This window comes from Salmo trutta, chromosome 36 (assembly GCF_901001165.1).
Source record: "Salmo trutta chromosome 36, fSalTru1.1, whole genome shotgun sequence".
Taxonomy (NCBI): Eukaryota; Metazoa; Chordata; class Actinopteri; order Salmoniformes; family Salmonidae; genus Salmo; species Salmo trutta.
The window spans coordinates 34,353,031-34,370,653 of record NC_042992.1 but is presented as its reverse complement, the minus strand read 5'-3'; the positions used below and the strand labels follow the sequence as shown (position 1 = coordinate 34,370,653).

General features: G+C 43.2%; 1 protein-coding gene across 1 annotated transcript; it reads left to right on the top strand.

Moving 5' to 3' along the window:
- The first annotated feature begins 47 nt into the window (after positions 1-47).
- Positions 48-14,675, top strand: LOC115176173 (splicing factor U2AF 65 kDa subunit). The gene is made up of 12 exons (XM_029736026.1): positions 48-213; positions 832-970; positions 1,099-1,137; positions 1,568-1,677; positions 4,875-5,029; positions 8,413-8,529; positions 8,723-8,861; positions 8,953-9,032; positions 9,241-9,363; positions 9,686-9,772; positions 13,413-13,664; positions 14,527-14,675. The coding sequence occupies exons 1-12, from the start codon at positions 165-167 to the stop codon at positions 14,659-14,661; spliced, it is 1,425 nt and encodes a 474-aa protein (XP_029591886.1). The 5' UTR covers positions 48-164; the 3' UTR covers positions 14,662-14,675.
- Positions 14,676-17,623: the final 2,948 nt, after the last annotated feature.

Sequence of the window (17,623 nt, the reverse complement as noted above, 5' to 3'; positions counted from 1 at the left end):
TGTTCCAGAATTCCTCTGTTCCGCACACACACTAGATCAGTATTATTCCATGCCGACAGAGGGCGTCCTAATTTCCTGTGTCCAGTCTTGATTCAAACAAGCTGTGTTTATTTGTAGCCTTGGTAGCTAAACTAACAAGATAAGTCATCCAATCTAGGCCTAAAATGTCGGATTTTGATGAATTCGAGAGATTGTTGACTGAAAATAAGAAAGGTGAGTGTTGCCCATTCATCCTATAGTAATGGTTCATTTTACCAGCTAGCATACCAGTAGCCCGCTGTCACTACATTGCTGTCAGCTAGCTGCTTGCACTAGGCCGATGATTTGTTTACCAAAACAATATTAATTTATGACACATACAGACTCACATGCTGGCACGTCTGCTCGCAATGTACGACAAAAGGGACTGATTGACCCGCTAGCCGTCACAGAATAGCTAGTTACATCTGCCTGATTAGTGGGGGTTTTCGGGAGCGAAAGAAAAAAAGAATTGGGACCTTGTCCATGACTTTTGCTCTTATTAACTGCACCACGCTCACCATCAGTTAGCTTATATAAAGGCTACTAGACCAGGACACATTTATGCAATGTAGAATCAGGGAATAGTGTCACAGATGTGCTTTCTCTGCATATTGATAGCGTGAATGGCAATTGCCTTTTAACTCTAACGTTAGCTATAACAGGAGTATCAGCATATACTTGTGCATATGACTTTTTTTAAAGCAGAATGCATAAGGATTTTTCTCTCCTGCTGCAACTAAAGGATCCTGTGACTTAGTCACTGTGACTCTCCCCTGCTCGCCTCCTCTTCCTCCCTCTTTCCCCCTTCAGAGCGGGACAAGGAGAATCGGCATGGGTGGCGTACCCCGTCCCGCAGTCTCAGCCGAGAGAGGAAGAAGAGGTGCCGGGAAAGGAGGAAGAGCAGGGAAAGCCGCAGCGATAGCAAGGAACGTCGTCGACACAGGCGCAGGTGGATACTGTACAAGTATTTGAAATGATTGAATAGCTTTCTGTGGATCATTGACTGGTTTCAACTATTTCTTTCCCCACCTTTATGCAATAATAAACGGAATACCCTTGTTTCAACTGTTATTTCAGCATACAGACTCAAAAACAATCCCAAGAGACTGTTGTGAGGTACAGTATTACAGCAGACAGTGACGTGCATGACACTATCAACTTTGAACTGCTAATTATGAGTCGGCTGTCCATCTGTTAAGTAATATACTTGGTGGTTGTTGAGTGTTCTAATGTTAGAATGGTTCCTAATACAAACAAGGTCAAGGTAAGGGGAGACTACTTGAATCTATAATGGTCAGAGGCTTGCTTTGAAATCAGGCCTTATATTATGGTAAATGTGTAATGTTTAAACCATATACAAGTGGGAGCATGTAGATGCCAGGTAGAGTTCTAAGAGGAATGTGTTATAACTATCAATCCAAAATGTTTTTTTTATATCCCATTGGTTCCCAACTTTTGAGCTATCCATTAACCTCCGTCCACACGGTCTCTGCATTGCAAGGCTATATGTCCATCTCTCCTGTCCCCTCCTGTCTCTCTCCTGCAGTCGCTCTCCAGCTCTGCACAGAGAGAAGAAGAAGAAAGTGAGGAAGTACTGGGATGTCCCAGCACCAGGCTTCGAGCATATCACCCCCCTGCAGTACAAGGCTATGCAGGGTCAGTTTGTCAGTACTTGTCAGCACTCACTATAATAGTGTCACATCATGGTCCGTATTATTTTTGCTCAAAAGAAAAGGCTGTTAATGCGATTTTGTATGAAAGTATTCAACTCAGTCCCTCTCTCACTTAATACATATACAGTTGAAGTCGGAAGTTTACATACACCTTAGCCAAATGCATTTAAACTCAGTTTTTCACAATTCCTGACATTTAATCCTAGTAAATATTCCCTGTCTTAGGTCAGTTAGGATCACCACTTTATTTAAAAAATGTGAAATGTCATAATAGTAGAGTGATTTATTTCAGCTTTTATTTCTTTCATCACATTCCCAGTGGGTCAGAAGTTTACATACACTCAATTAGTATGTGGTAGCATTGCCTTTAAATTGTTTAACTTGGGTCAAACGTTTCGGGTAGCCTTCCACAAGCTTCCCAGAATAAGTTGGGTGAATTTTGTCCCATTCCTCCTGACTGTGCTGGTGTAACTGAGTCAGGTTTGTAGGCCTCCTTGCTCTTGCATGCTTTTTCAGTTCTGCCCACAAATGTTCTATAGGATTGAGGTCAGGGCTTTGTGATGGCCAATACCTTGACTTTGTTGTCCTTAAGCCATTTTGCCACAACTTTGGAAGTATGCTTGGGGTCATTGTCCATTTGGAAGACCCATTTGCGACCAAGCTTTAACTTCCTGACTGATGTCTTGAGATGTTGCTTCAATATTTCAACTTAATTTTTCTGCCTCATGATGCCATCAATTTTGTGAAGTGCACCAGTCCCTCCTGCAGCAAAGCACCACCACAACATGATGCTGCCACCCCCGTGCTTCACGCTGGGATGGTGTTCTTCGGCTTGCAAGCCTCCCCCTTTTTCCTCCAAACATAATGATGGTCATTATGGCCAAACAGTTCTACTTTTGTTTCATCAGACCAGAGGACATTTCTCAAAAAAGTACGATCTTTGTCTCCATGTGCAGTTGCAAACGGTAGTCTGGCTTTTTTATGGCGGTTTTGGAGCAGTGGCTTCTTCCTTGCTGAGCGGCCTTTCTGGTTATGTCGATATAGGATTCGTTTTACTGTGGATGTAGATACTTTTGTACCCGTTTCCTCCAGCATCTTCACAAGGTCCTTTGCTGTTGTTCTGGGATTGATTTGCACTTTTCGCACCAAAGTACGTTCATCTCTAGGAGACAGAACACGTCTCCTTCCTGAGCGGTATGACAGCTGCGTGGTCCCATGGTGCTTGTACTTGCGTATTATTGTTTGTACAGATGAACGTGGTACCTTCAGGCATTTGGAAATTGCTCCCAAAGGATGAACCAGACTTGTGGAGGTCTACAATTTTTTTCTGAGGTCTTGGCAGATTTCTTTTGATTTTCCCATGATGTCAAGCAAAGAGGCACTGAGTTTGAAGGTAGGCCTTGAAATACATCCACAGGTACACCTTCAATTGACTCAAATTATGTCAATTAGCCTATCAGAAGCTACTAAAGCCATGACATCATTTTCTGGGATTTTCCAAGCTGTTTAAAGGCACAGTCAACTTAGTGTATGTACACTTCTGACCCACTGGAATTGTGATACAGTGAATTATAAGTAAAATAATCTGTCTGTAAACAATTGTTGGAATAATTACTTGTGTCAAGCCCACATTAGATGTCCTAACCGACTTGCCAAAACTACAGTTTGTTAACAAGACATTTGTGGAGTGGTTGAAAACAAGTTTTAATGACTCTAACCTAAGTGTAAGTAAACTTCCGACTTCAACTGTACGGAAATACAATGCATTCGCAAAGTATTCAGAACCCTTGACTTTTTCCACATTTTGTTATGTTACAGCCATATCCTAAAATTGATTACATTGATAAGGATTTTCTTAAATTTAATCTACACACAATAATACCAATAATGACAAAGCGAAAACAGGTTTTTAGACATTTGCACATTTATTAAAAATAAAAAACAGAAATACCTTATTTACAAAAGTATTCAGACCCTTTTCTATGAGACTTGAAATTGAGCTCAGGTGCATCCTGTTTCCATTGATCATCCTTGAGATGTTTCTACAATGTGAGTGCAGTCCACCTGTGGTAAATTCAATTGATTGGACATGATTTGGAAAGGCACACACTATGTAAGGTCCCACAGTTGACAGTGCATGTCAGAGCAAAAACCAAGCCATTAGGTTGAAGGAATTGTCCGTTGAGGTCCGAGACAGGATTGTGTCAAGGCACAGATCTGGGTAAGGGTACCAAAACATTTCTACAGCATTGAACACAGTGGAACACAGTGGCCTCCATCATTCTGAAATGGAATAAGTTTGGAACCACCTCAGACTGGGGCGAAGGTTCACCTTCCAACAGGAAAACAACCCTAAGCACACAGCCAAGACAGCGCAGGAGTGACTTCGGGACAAGTCTCTCAACCTGAGCTTGAGATGATCTGCAGAGAAGAATGGGAGATACTCCCCAAATACAGGTGTGCCAAGCTTGTAGCGTCATACCCAAGAAGACTCGAGGCTGTAATCGTTGCCAAAGGTGCTTCAACAATGTACTGAGTAAAGGGTCTGAATACTTATGTAAACGTAATATTACATTTTTTTTAAATATATTTGCCAACATTTCAAAAAATCTGTTTTTACTTTGTCATTATGGGGTAATGTGTGTAGATTGATGAGGGAAAAAAATAAGGTTGTAACGTTACAAATTGTGGAAAAAGTGAAGGGGTCTGAGTACTTTATGAATGCACTGTATATAGTCATACACTGAGTGTACAAAACATTAAGAACACCTTCTTAATATTGCTACTGCCCCCCCCCCCCCCCCCCAAATGTCCTTTGGGTGGTGGACCCATTCTTGATATACACGGGAAACTGTTGAGTGAAAAAGCCACCAGCGTTGCAGTTCTCGACACAAACCGGTGCGCCTGGAACCTATTGCCATACCCCGTTCAAAGGCACTTAAATCTTGTCTTGCCCACTTCACCCTCTAAATGGCACACAATCCACGTCTCAAGGCTTAAACTCTTCTTTTATCTGTCACCTTCCCTTCATCTACTCTTTGATGTGGATTTAACAAGTGACTTCAATAAGGGATCATAGCTTTCACCTGAATTCCCTTGGTCAGCCAATGTCATGGAAGGAGCTGAGTATTTCGTCTCCGTTAGACTCATATCTAACTTGAGTCCATGTTCCTCTCCCAGCTGCTGGCCAGATCCCAGCCACGGCCCTGCTGCCCACCATGATAACTCCAGAGGGGCTGCCCCCCGCCCCCACCTCTGTACCCGTGGTGGGCAGCCAAATGACCAGGCAGGCCAGAAGGCTCTACGTAGGCAACATACCGTTTGGCATCACAGAGGTAGGTAATGGGGAAACTGCTACCCTTTCCACACTACTGAGCAGAGCCAAGCTGAGCGGTACTGTGCTGGCCTGGTTAAGCATTCAACATAGTTGCAGTACGGTTTGGGTTGGCATGATGGTGTGAAAAGTGTATATAATTCACATGAAGCAGACTGATGTTTTTTTTCCCACCAATCTTTACTAATGACTTGCCATTGGCTCTGAGTGAAGCCTGTTTCTCTGTATATGCTGATGACAATGCACATCAGCTACCATAGCAAGTGAAGTCAATGCAACAGTTGACAAATAGCTGTAGTGTGCCGTAAAGAACACAACCAGATTTATCCATTTCAGATCCAGTTACTGATTGGATGCACTGCAAATATTATTCACCCTATCTAATGTACAGTTGATGTCGGAAGTTTACATACACCTTAGCCAAATAAATTTAAACTCAGTTTCACGTTCCTGACATTTAATCCTAGTAAAAATTCCCTTAGGTCAGTTAGGATCACCACTTTATTTTAGGAATGTGAAATGTCTGGATAATAGAGAGAATGGTTTATTTCAGCTTTTATTTATTTCATCACCTTCCCAGTGGGTCAGAAGTTTACATACACTCAATTAGTATTTGGTAGCATTGCCTTTAAATTGTTTAACTTGGGTCAAACGTTTCGGGTAGCCTTCCACAAGCTTCCCACAATAAGTTGGGTTAATTTTAGCCCATTCCTCCTGACAGAGCTGGTGTAACTGAGTCAGGTTTGTAGGCCTCCTTGCTCACACACGCTTTCTCAGTTCTGCCCACAAATCTTCTATGGGATTGAGATCAGGACTTTGTGATGGCCAATACCTTGACTTTGTTGTCCTTAAGCCATTTTGCCACAACTTTGGAAGTATGCTTGGGTTCATTGTCCATTTGGAAGAACAATTTGCGACCAAGCTTTAACTTCCTGACTGATGTTTTGAGATGTTGCTTCAATATATTGACATCATTTTTCTTCCTCATGATGCCACCTATTTTGTGAAGTGCACCAGTCCCTCCTGCAGCAAAGCACCCCCACAACATGATGCTGCCAACCCCGTTCTTCACGGTTGGGATGGTGTTCTTCGGCTTGCAAGCATCCCCCATTTTCCTCCAAACATAACGATGGGCATCATGGCCAAATAGTTATATTTTTGTTTCATCAGACCAGAGGATATTTCTCAAAGTACGATCTTTGTTCCCATGTTCCGTTGCAAACCGTATTTTGCTTTTTTTATGGCAGTTTTGGAGCAGTGGCTTCTTCCTTGCTGAGCAGCCTTTCAGGTTATGTCGATATAGGACTCGTTTTACTGTGGATATAGATGCTGTAGGAAACAGGTACAAAAGTATCTTCACACAGTGTTTTGCTGTTGTTCTGGGATTGATTTGCGCTTTTCGCACCAAAGTACGTTCAACTCTAGGAGACAGAACGCGTCTCCTTCCTGAGCGGTATGACGGCTGCGTGGTCCCATGGTGTTTATACTTGTGTACTATTGTTTGTACAGATGAACGTGGTACCTTCAGGCGTTTGGAAATTGCTCCAAAGGATGAACCAGACTTGTGGAGGTCTACATTTTTTTTCTGAGGTCTTGGCTGATTTCTTTTGATTTTCCCATGATGTCAAGCAAAGAGTCACAGAGTTTGAAGGTAGGCCTTGAAATACATCCACAGGTACACCTCCAATTGACTCAAATGATGTCAATTAGCCTATCAGAAGCTTCTAAAGCCATGACATAATCTTCTGGAATTTTCCAAGCTGTTTAAAGGCACAGTCAACTTAGTGTATTTAAACTTCTAACCCACTGGAATTGTGATAGTTAATTATAAGTGAAATAATTTGTCTGTAAATAATTTTTGAAAAAGTACTTGTGTCATGCACAAAGTAGATGTTCTAACTAACTTGCCAAAACTATAGTTTGTTAACAAGAAATGTGTGGAGTGGTTGTAGAACGAGTTTTAATGACTCCAACGTAAGTGTATGTAAACCTCCGACTTCAACTGTAGCCTAACAAATATATAAAAGCAACATGTAAAGTCTTGGTTTCATGAGCTGAAATAAGATATCCCTAACATTTTCCATATGCACATAAAACTTATTTCTCTAAAATGTTGTGCACAAATGTGTTAACATCCCTGTTAGTGAGCATTTCTCCTTTGTCACAATAATCCATCCACCTGACAGGTGTGGCATATCAAGAAGCTGATTAAACAGCATGATAATTAAAATGGTGCACCTAAAAGGCCACTCTAAAATGTGCAGTTTTGTCATACAACACAATGCCACAGATGTCTCAAGTTTTGAGGGAGCGTGCAATTGGCATGCAGATTGCAGGAATGTCCACCAGAGCTGTTGCCAGAGAATGGAAGGTTCATTTCTCTATCATAAGCCACCTCCAACATTGTTTTTAGAGAATTTGGCAGTACCTCCAACCGGCCTCACAACCACAAACCACGTGTAACCACGCCAGCCCAAGACCTTCACATTAGGCTTCTATACCTGCTCGATTGTCTGAGACCAGCCACACGGAAAGCTGATGAAACTGTGGGTTTTCACAACTGAAGAATTTCTGCACTTTAAGAAACAGTCTATGGGAAGCTCATCTTAGTACTCGTCGTCCTCACCAGGGTCTTGACCTGACTGCAGTTTGGCGTTGTAACCGACTTCAGTGGGCAAATGCTCACCTTTGATGGAGAAATGTGCACTTCATGGATGAATCCCAGTTTCAACTGTATCAGGCAGGTGTCGTGTGGGCCAGCGGTTTGCTGATGTCAACGTTGTGAACAGAGTGCCCTATGGTGGCGGTGGGGTTATGGTATGGGCAGGCATAAGTTATGGACAACAAACACAATTCTATCTTATGGATGGCAATTTGAATGCACATGGATACCGTTACAAGATCCTGAGGCTCGTTGCCGTGCCATTCTTCCGGCGCCATCAACTCATGTTTCAGCTTGATCATGCACAGCCCGATGTCGCAAGGATCTGTAAACAATTTCTGGAAGCTGAATATGTCCCAGTTCTTCCATGTCCTACATACTCACCAGACATGTCACCGATTGAGCATGTTTGGGATTACTTTTGTTTTTAAAGGTATCTGTGACCAACTGATGCATGTCTGTATTCCTAGTCATGTGAAATCCATAGATTAGAGCCTAATCAATTTATTTCAATTAGCTGAAATTGTTGCATGTTGCGTTTGTTCATCGTAGCTGATCGGACATAAAGCCTAAAATACAGTTAAAGACTAACGCCTCAACCCTATGCGATATGGTTAAAAAATAACTCTGTGTCATAGAATCAGCCTGGTCGAGAGCCTTCTACATACTTCTGCCTTCCCCACTGCAAAACGTATAAGTGATCGTCCATGTTGTGTCAATAGGAGGCAATGATGGATTTCTTCAATGCCCAGATGTGCCTTGGCGGACTCACCCAGGCCCCTGGCAACCCTGTTCTAGCTGTGCAGATAAACCAGGACAAGAACTTTGCCTTCCTCGAGGTGTGTGCTCAACTAAAATGTATTTAGTATAAAAATGAAATGGCATAAAATACATGTAGATCATGGATGGCAGTTATTAGCTAACTTGCATTACCCGCTAACAGTTGCCATGCTGAGTGCGGAAGTATCTTTGTGTTCTGCATGCTTCTACAATAGCACGTCATAATGTTGACCTTCTCTCTACCTGTTCCAGTTCCGCTCGGTGGACGAGACGACCCAGGCCATGGCCTTTGACGGCATCATCTTCCAGGGTCAGAGCCTGAAGATCAGACGGCCTCACGACTACCAGCCCCTGCCCGGCATGAGTGAGAGCCCCAGTGTCTATGTACCAGGTGGGTCTTTCAAAAGATTGTTGACCCAGTTGAATCCTCTGATTTCAATAGAAAATGTCTCAAGCCTATTTCTCACTGTTGCTTGGATTAGGGGTGGTTTCAACTGTGGTGCCAGACTCAGCCCACAAACTCTTCATCGGTGGCTTGCCAAATTATCTTAATGATGATCAGGTCAGTCCTTTCTAACTTATTGAAGTCCTTTCTAAGTCTCTAGCATGATCAATACATTTCATACTACTGTTTATTTTTGTTAATCATCAAGGTTCAAAATTAATTTGTTTTAGTTCAGACAATATTACTGATAGAGCAATCCATCCCCTCGTATTATTTTGTTAATTGTTTGTGTTTTCCTGTCTTCACAAACCCCCCCCCCCCCCAGGTAAAAGAGCTATTGACCTCCTTTGGCCCTCTGAAGGCCTTCAACCTGGTCAAAGACAGCGCCACGGCCCTCTCCAAGGGCTACGCCTTCTGTGAATATGTGGACGTCAATTTGAACGACCAGGTCAGTGTCAGATATTGCACCTGTATTGCTGTGTGCAATATGTTTCTTGTTATAGATATGAGATTAACATAAGGTCACATACTCTTGGGCTGCATGTCAAAAGTGCAAAGTGGCTACCCTGTCTGTCTGTCTGTCTTTAATCCGCACTGATCTGATATACCTGGCCAGGTGAAAGCCAATCTCATAGTAGTCGTCTTCCATATTGCTGTCACCCATCCAGCCTTAGCAGATCAGCGCTGTTGTAGGAAAGGAGATGTGGATAGGAAACTAATTTAGACTATTGTGATGCATCCCTCTGTTCTAACTCTGTTTGCTGTCTCAGGCAATTGCAGGGTTGAATGGGATGCAGCTGGGGGACAAGAAGCTCCTGGTCCAGAGAGCCAGTGTTGGGGCCAAGAACGCAGCTCTGGTGAGTAGCAGAGATGATAGACTACAAGTAGAGGCACACTTTACAACTGGGTGCTGTTCAAAAGGAGCATACGGTAGAAAATGTTTCGAAATGGAAGACGGAATGAGGGAAAAATGTGTGAGTAAGTAAGGCACAAAATCTGGGAGAACATGCCAAGCGTGTGCAAAGCTGTCATCAAGGCAAAGGGGGGCTTCTTTGGTTACTACATGATTCCATATGTGTTATTTCATAGTTTTGATGTCTTCACTATTATTCTACAATGTAAAAAATGAAGAAAAACCCTTGAATGAGTAGGCGTGTCCAAACTTTTGACTGGTACTGTAAATATACACACACACACACACACACACACACACACACACACAAAGTGCATTCGGAATGTATTCAGACCCTTTGACTTTTTCCAAATTCTGTTACGTTACAGCCGAAATACATTTTTTTCCTTCATCAATCTACACACAATACCCCATAATGACAAAGCGAAAACAGTTTTTTTTAAATGTTTTACTAGTTTATATTAAAAAAAAAAACATACCTTATTTACACAAGTATTCAGACCCTTTGCTATGATATTTGAAATTGAGCTCAGGTGCATCCTGTTTCCGTTGATCATCCTTGAGATGTTTCTAAAACTTGATTGGAGTCCACCTGTGGTAAATCCAATTGAATGGACATGATTTGGAAAGGCACACAAGCCATGACGTCGAAGGAATTTTCCGTAGAGCTCAGAGACGGGATTGTGTCGAGACACAGATCTGGGGAAGGGTACCAAAAAATGTCTGGAGTATTGAAGGTCCCCAAGAACACAGTAGCCGCCATCATTCTTAAATGGAAGAAGTTTGGAACCACCAAGACTCTTCCTAGAGCTGTCCGCCCGGCCAAACTGAGCAATCAGGTGAGAAGGGCCTTGGTCAGGGAGGGGACCAAGAACCCGATGGTCACTGACAAAGCTCCAGAGTTCCTCTGTGGAGATGGGAGAACTACTCGCCTTTTCGAGATGCCTACAAGGCCCTCCCCCCGCCCTCCCTTCGGCAAATCAGATCATGACTCAATTTTGCTCCTCCTACCCGTGCTAAGGTCTATTCAATGCTGGTCTGACCAATCGGAATCCATGCTTCAAGATTGTTTTGTTGTTATTGTGCAAAATTGAAAGCGCAAACCACAGCATTCAACCATGGCAAGGTGACTGGGAATATGGTCGAATACAAACCGTGTAGTTATTCTCTCTGTAAGGCAATCAAACAGGCAAAACGTCCGTTCCGAGACAGTGGAGTCACTATTCAATGGCTCAGACATGAGATGTATGTGGCAGGGTCACAGATAATCACGCATTACGAACAATGATGTCTTGCTTCCAGATGAGCTAAACACCTTCGCCCGCTTTGAGGATAACACAGTGCCACCGACGCGGCCCGCTCCCAAGGACTGTGGGCTCTCGTTCTCCGTGGCCGATGTGAGTAAAACATTTAAGCGCGTTAACACTTGCAAGGCTTCCGGCCCAGATGGCATCCCTAGCCACATCCTCAGAGCATGCGCAGACCAACTGGCTGGAGTGTTTACGGACATATGCAATCTATCCCTATCCCAGTCTGCTGTCCCTACTTGCTTCAAGATGTCCACCATACCCAAAAATGCAAAGGTAACTGAACTAAATGACTATTGCCCCGTAGCACCCACTTCTGTCATCATGAAGTGCTTTGAGAGGCTAGTTACTACTCCCTTCACAGAACAGAGCAAACTGGCTCTAACCAGAATAGAAAGAGGAGTGGGAGGCCCCGGTGCACAACTGAGCAAGAGGACAAGAACATTACACTAGTTTGAGAAACAGACGCCTCACAAGTCCTCAACTGGCAGCTTCATTAAATAGTACCCACAAAACACCAGTCTCAATGTCAACAGTGAAGAGGCGACTCCGGGATGCTGGCCTTCTAGGCAGAGTTGCAAAGAAAAAGCCATATCTCAGACTGGCCAATGAAAAGAAAAGATTAAGATGGGCAAAAGAACACAGACACTGGACAGAGGAAGATTGGGAAAAAGTGTTATGGACAGCCGAATATAAGTTTGAGGTGTTCAGATCACAAAGAAGAACATTTGTGAGACACATAAAAAATGAAAAGATGCTGGAGGAGTGCTTGGCGCCATCTGTCAAGCATGGTGGAGGCAATGTGATGGTCTGGAGGTGCTTTGGTGGTGGTAAAGTGGGAGATTTATACAGGGTAAAAGGGATCTTGAAGAAGGAAGGCTATCACTCCATTTTGCAACGCCATGCCATACCCTGTGGACAGCGCTTAATTGCAGCCAATTTCCTCCTACAACAGGACAATGACCTAAAGCACAGCTCCAAACTATGCAAGAACTATTTAGGGAAGAAGCAGTCAGCTGGTATTCTGTCTATAATGGAGTGGCCAGCACAGTCACCGGATCTCAACCCTATTGAGCTGTTGTGGGAGCAGCTTGTCAGTATGGTACGAAAGAAGTGCCCAGCAAGCCAATCCAACTTGTGGGAGGCGCTTCAGGAAGCATGGGGTGAAATCTCTGCAGATCACCTCAACAAATGGACAACTAGAATGCCAAAGGTCTACAAGGCTGTAGTTGCTGCAAATGGAGGATTATTTCATTATTTGACACTTTTATTATTTCAATTAAAAATCATTATTTATAACCATGACAATGTCTTGACTATTTTCTATTAATTTTACAATTTATTTCATGTATTTTTTCATGGAAAACAAGGACATTTCTAAGTGACCCCAAACTTTTGAACAGTAGTGTGTATATACAACTCTCTATATACAGAGACCACTGCAAAATTATCAGTTTCTCTGGTTTACTATTTTTGGTATGTGTTTGGGTAAAATTAACATTTTAGTTTTATTCTATAAACTACTGACATTTCTCCCAAATTCCCCCCAAAAATAATGTCATTTAGAGCATTTATTTGCAGAAAATGACAACTGGTCAAAAAAAAGTGTTGTCAGACCTTGAATAATGTCAAGAAAATAAGTTCATATTCATTTTTTAACACATTACTGTTATCTTAAGAGTTCAGAAATCAATATTTGGTGGAATAACCCTGATTTTCAATCAAAGCTTTCAAGCGTCTTGGCATGCTCTCCACCAGTCTTTCACATTGATGTTGGTTGACTTTATGCCACTCCTGGCGCAAAAATTCAAGCAGCTCGGCTTTGTTTGATGGCTTGTGACCATCCATCTTCCACTTGATCACACTCCATCCACACCTTGATTGACCTGGCTGTGTGGCATGGAGCATTGTCCTGCTGGAAAAACCAATCCTCAGAGTTGGGGAACATTGTCAGAGCAGAAGGAGCAAGTTTTTTTCCAGGATAACCTTGTACGTGGGTTGTTTCATGCGTCTTTCACCAAGACAAATCTGCCCAATTTCAGCCTTGCTGAAGCACCCCCAGATCATCACCGATCCACCACCAAATTGTACAGTGGGTGCGAGACCTGGAGAGGCCTACAAGCCACAGTGTCTCGCATCCACTGTGAAATTTGGTGGAGGATTGTTTTTTCCAGCAGGACAATCAAGGTGTTGATTGGTTTTCTAAAAGTGCTCATGTTCTTTCAACCTTCCCACCTTCCCAATCACCAACACCTCTCCCCACCCTTCCCCCATCAGACGGGTATGAACCAGACCCCGGTGACCCTTCAGGTGCCAGGCCTGATGCCCACCTCCATGGCTTCGCTGGGTGGCCTACCCACTGAGGTCCTCTGCCTGATGAACATGGTGGCTGTGGAGGAGCTGCTGGATGACGAGGAGTACGAGGAGATCGTGGAGGACGTCCGGGATGAGTGCGGCAAGTACGGCCAGGTGAAGAGCATTGAGATCCCCCAGCCTGTGGATGGCCTGGAGGTCCCAGGCACTGGGAAGGTGAGATGAGCAAGGGGAGGGGTAAAGGAGTACCTGGATGTTAAGATGGGAGGGGATGAGGGGTCATGATACATGGGGGTGTTTGTTGCAGTGATTTGAGGAGTTTGTGTGGTGTGCATTCTGAAATTGTACAGTTTTAAAGTGAATCCGTTCAGTTCAGGTTAAATGATTGAATTCCCTGGCCTACCGAGTGGCGCAGCGGTCTAAGGCACTGCATCGCAGTGTTGCGGCGTCACTACAGCCTTGGGTTCGATCCCAGGCTATGTCATTACCAGCCTTGACCCGGAGTCCCATAGGGCAGCGCACAATTGGCCCAGCGTCGTCTGAGTTAGGGGAGGGTTTGGCCGGGGGGGCTTTACTTGGCTCATCATGCTCTAGCGACTCCTTGTGGCGGGCGCCTGCAGGCTGACTTCGGTCGTCAGTTAAACGGTGTTTCCTCTGACACATTGGTGCAGCTGGCTTCCGGGTTAAGCAAGCGGGTGTTAAGAAGCGCTGTTAAGCGGGTCATGTTTCGGAGGACGCATTACTCGACCTTCGCCTCTCCCGAGCCCATTGGGGAGTTGCAGCGATGAGACAAGATTGTAATCATGAAATTGGGGAGAAAAAGGGGGGTAAAAAATATTTGAATAGAAAAATGTATTCCTTGAAGAAATTTGCCTTTCACCTTCCATCAAACAAGCATTTTATAACATATCACTTTTGCCTAGGCTTAAGATAATAGTTTCCAATGCAATAAGCCCTTTGTGTATGTGTAAATATTTATCATAGTTGATTGCTGTAGAATTACATTTAACATGGTTGTCTGGTTCCATACAGAATGGCTATTCACCTACTCTCCTATCCTTTTCTTTCCCTCTCTCAGATCTTTGTGGAGTTCATGACCCTGTTTGACTCCCAGAAGGCCATGCAGGCGCTGACAGGCAGGAAGTTTGCCAACAGGGTGGTGGTGACCAAGTACTGTGACCCAGACGCTTACCACCGCCGAGACTTCTGGTAGACCTGAGAACCAGAGAGAGGGAGAGAAGCAGAGTTTTATGTAATGATATGAATATTTATGAGCATCACAACACTCCCAACTTGCATTTTTTTTAAAAGAGGAGACAAAGTTTGAATTTAGCTACTAGAGAGGCAAACTGGAAGACTTCTAACAAAGATTATTCCTATATTGTATTATAAGAATGGGAGGTACATTTTGTACAGCAAACTGGGTCTGGCCAGTGGATAATATGTATTTATATGGAGTATTTATTTATTAATTTATCACTTTGATATAATGAGTAACAGAGGCCTATTGAAGTTCATTTAAGGCCACTTATCAGCAGAATTGGTCAAATTCTGACTTTTCTCCTATGAATCAAGTTCAATCACGATTTTAACCATTTTGTTTTGTCTATACCTGAGCCAGGTATTTTTTTAATGTTCTAGCCCCCCCCCCCCCCCCCCCCATTTTCAGAACATCAATGCCACTTATTGTGAAGTCAGCACTGACTTAAGTCTGAGGGGACCTTCAAGTATTGTAAGTGTCTTTGTGTACATTTAACTTAGCATCACCGCCCTCTTTTGATAACAAAATGTCTGAAAATGATGCAATGTGACTTTCTCAGTGGGCAACCCCCATTCCACAGAAAACAATGAGACCTCCAAAATGGCAACTGCATTGATATGGAGACCTTACAGGCCAGTATATTAACAGGAAGTACCTGCTGAACCAGGCCAGATCCAGAGCCTGTAATAGAAGGCTCTCGACCATGCTGATGCTATGACACAGCGGTGACGATGAAATGCAGAGTTTTATTAACCATATCTCATAGGGTTGTATGTGTTAAGTCTTTAACTGTATTTTAGGCCTTACTGTATGTCCAATCAGCTCCATTAGATTGGATGCACTGCATATATTATTCACCCAATCAGAGGTACTGTAACTAGATACATTTGGGTCGTGTTCGTTAGGGCATACCATAGCTAACTGTTTTGCGACTGAAAAAATAAATATGTATTTCTTATTGTACAAGTTCAGGTAGTTCAGATCCCTCCCCGTTTTGGTGCCTAATGAACACGACCCTGAACTCTCCCCCTCCACAGCTTCCCTCTCTCTCTCTCTCTCTCTCTCTCTCTCTCTCTCTCCTCAGACAAACTGCTGTACAGCCCGAAAGAGTTATCACTGCCCTGCCTCGACCCTTGGTTGGTTTTGTAAAACAACATTGACACAATGTTATTTAATGCTATTTATTTCACTGTAAAATCATATCTGCTGTTTTTTTGTAGTACGTTTTGCCTCAAAGTGATATCTTTAGGACCAAAAAAGGATGTGGATATGCACGTGTGAGGCTTTCTGGTGGATGACATGAATTCAGGTTGATGACAGGCAATAAAAAAGAAAAGTCAAGATAATTTGCAGGCGTGGGTGGGCCCTATTAAAACGATGTGAAGAGTTCGATTACATGCCCCTTTCTTCCACTTCTACTCCTCTTTCCTATTCAATTGTTTTCGATTTTCTCTTTACAACAAGGATGACACTTGGAAGAACCTGTCTGCAATTATTTTCCTTTCTATTCCCATCCCCTTCTCCAAGACTTTCCGTTGCTTCGAATTTCATAATGGACTTTTATTTTGACAGGTTTGCATTCCAAATGCTGTAGTCTCCTGAGGATCTTTTAGATGATTTGCATTACCAAAGCTTCTCCACGTCTGAGATTGTTTGTTTTCCTAAACAGGTTGAACGATTATGTAAGAGAATGGCTTTGATTCTGTCCATATACTGTCAACAGGTTAGCAGGTGAGAATTTTTGCACTCCGTCACTTCCCTCTACATTGTAAGGTTGTTTACAGAAGGTCTGACTGATCTCATTAAAACATATTTAATGTACTCTGATGTCTGTCTGATCTGTTTAATGTCTACAGGATATTGAATCAAAATTTGAGTGTGCTTGTGGCTCGTCCTTGATATTTTATGGAGCCAACTATCTGAGATCTGCTCCAAGGCGGAATAATTTTGATGGTGGATGGAAAAGGGGATCAAAAGGTGTAATAGAACATTTCTATTACGTGTTCCCAAATGGGTTAAGCCTTGAATCGGTCAGTCTTTAATTTCACAGTGCCTCCCTGCAGGGTTGGAAAAAAAGACAATGCCAGCCCAGAGGTCTATTCAGTGTGTTTTGATAACTACACTGAACAAAAAATATAAACGCAACATGTAAAGGGTTGGTCCCATGTTTCATGAGTTGAAATAAAAGATCCCAGAAATGTTTCCTATGCACAAAAAGGTGCACCTTGTGCTGGGGACAATAAAAGGCCACTGTAAAATGTGCAGTTTTGTCACACAACACAATGCCATAGCTGTCTCAAGTTTTGAGGGAGTGATCAATTGACATGCTGACTGCAGGAATGTCCTCCAGAGCTGCTGCCAGAAAATGTAATGATTTTCTCAACCATAAGCCGCCTCAAGTCATTTTAGAGAATTTGGCAGTATGTCCAACCGGCCTCATAACCGCACGACGCCATAACGTGTATGGCGTCGTGTGGGCGAGCGGTTTGCTGATGTCAACATTGTGAACAGAGTGCCCCATGGTGGTGGTATGGGCAGGCATAAGCTACAGACAATGAACACAATTGCATTTTATCGATGGCAATTTGAATGCACAGAGATACCAAGGACAAGATCCTGAGGCCCATTGTTGTGCCATTCATTCCCCGCCATCACCTCAGGTTTCAGCATGAAAGTGCACGGCCCCATGTCGCATGGCTCTCGTCCACAATTCCTGGAAGCTGAAAATGTCCCAATTCTTCCATGGCCTGCATACTCATCAAACATGTCACCCGTTGAGCATGTTTAAGATTATATGGATCGAAATGTATGACCGCTTATTCCAGTTCCTGCCAATATCCAGCGAGTTCGCATCCGTTTAAGAGTGGGACAAAATTCCACAGGCCACAATCAACAGCCTGATCAACTTTATGCG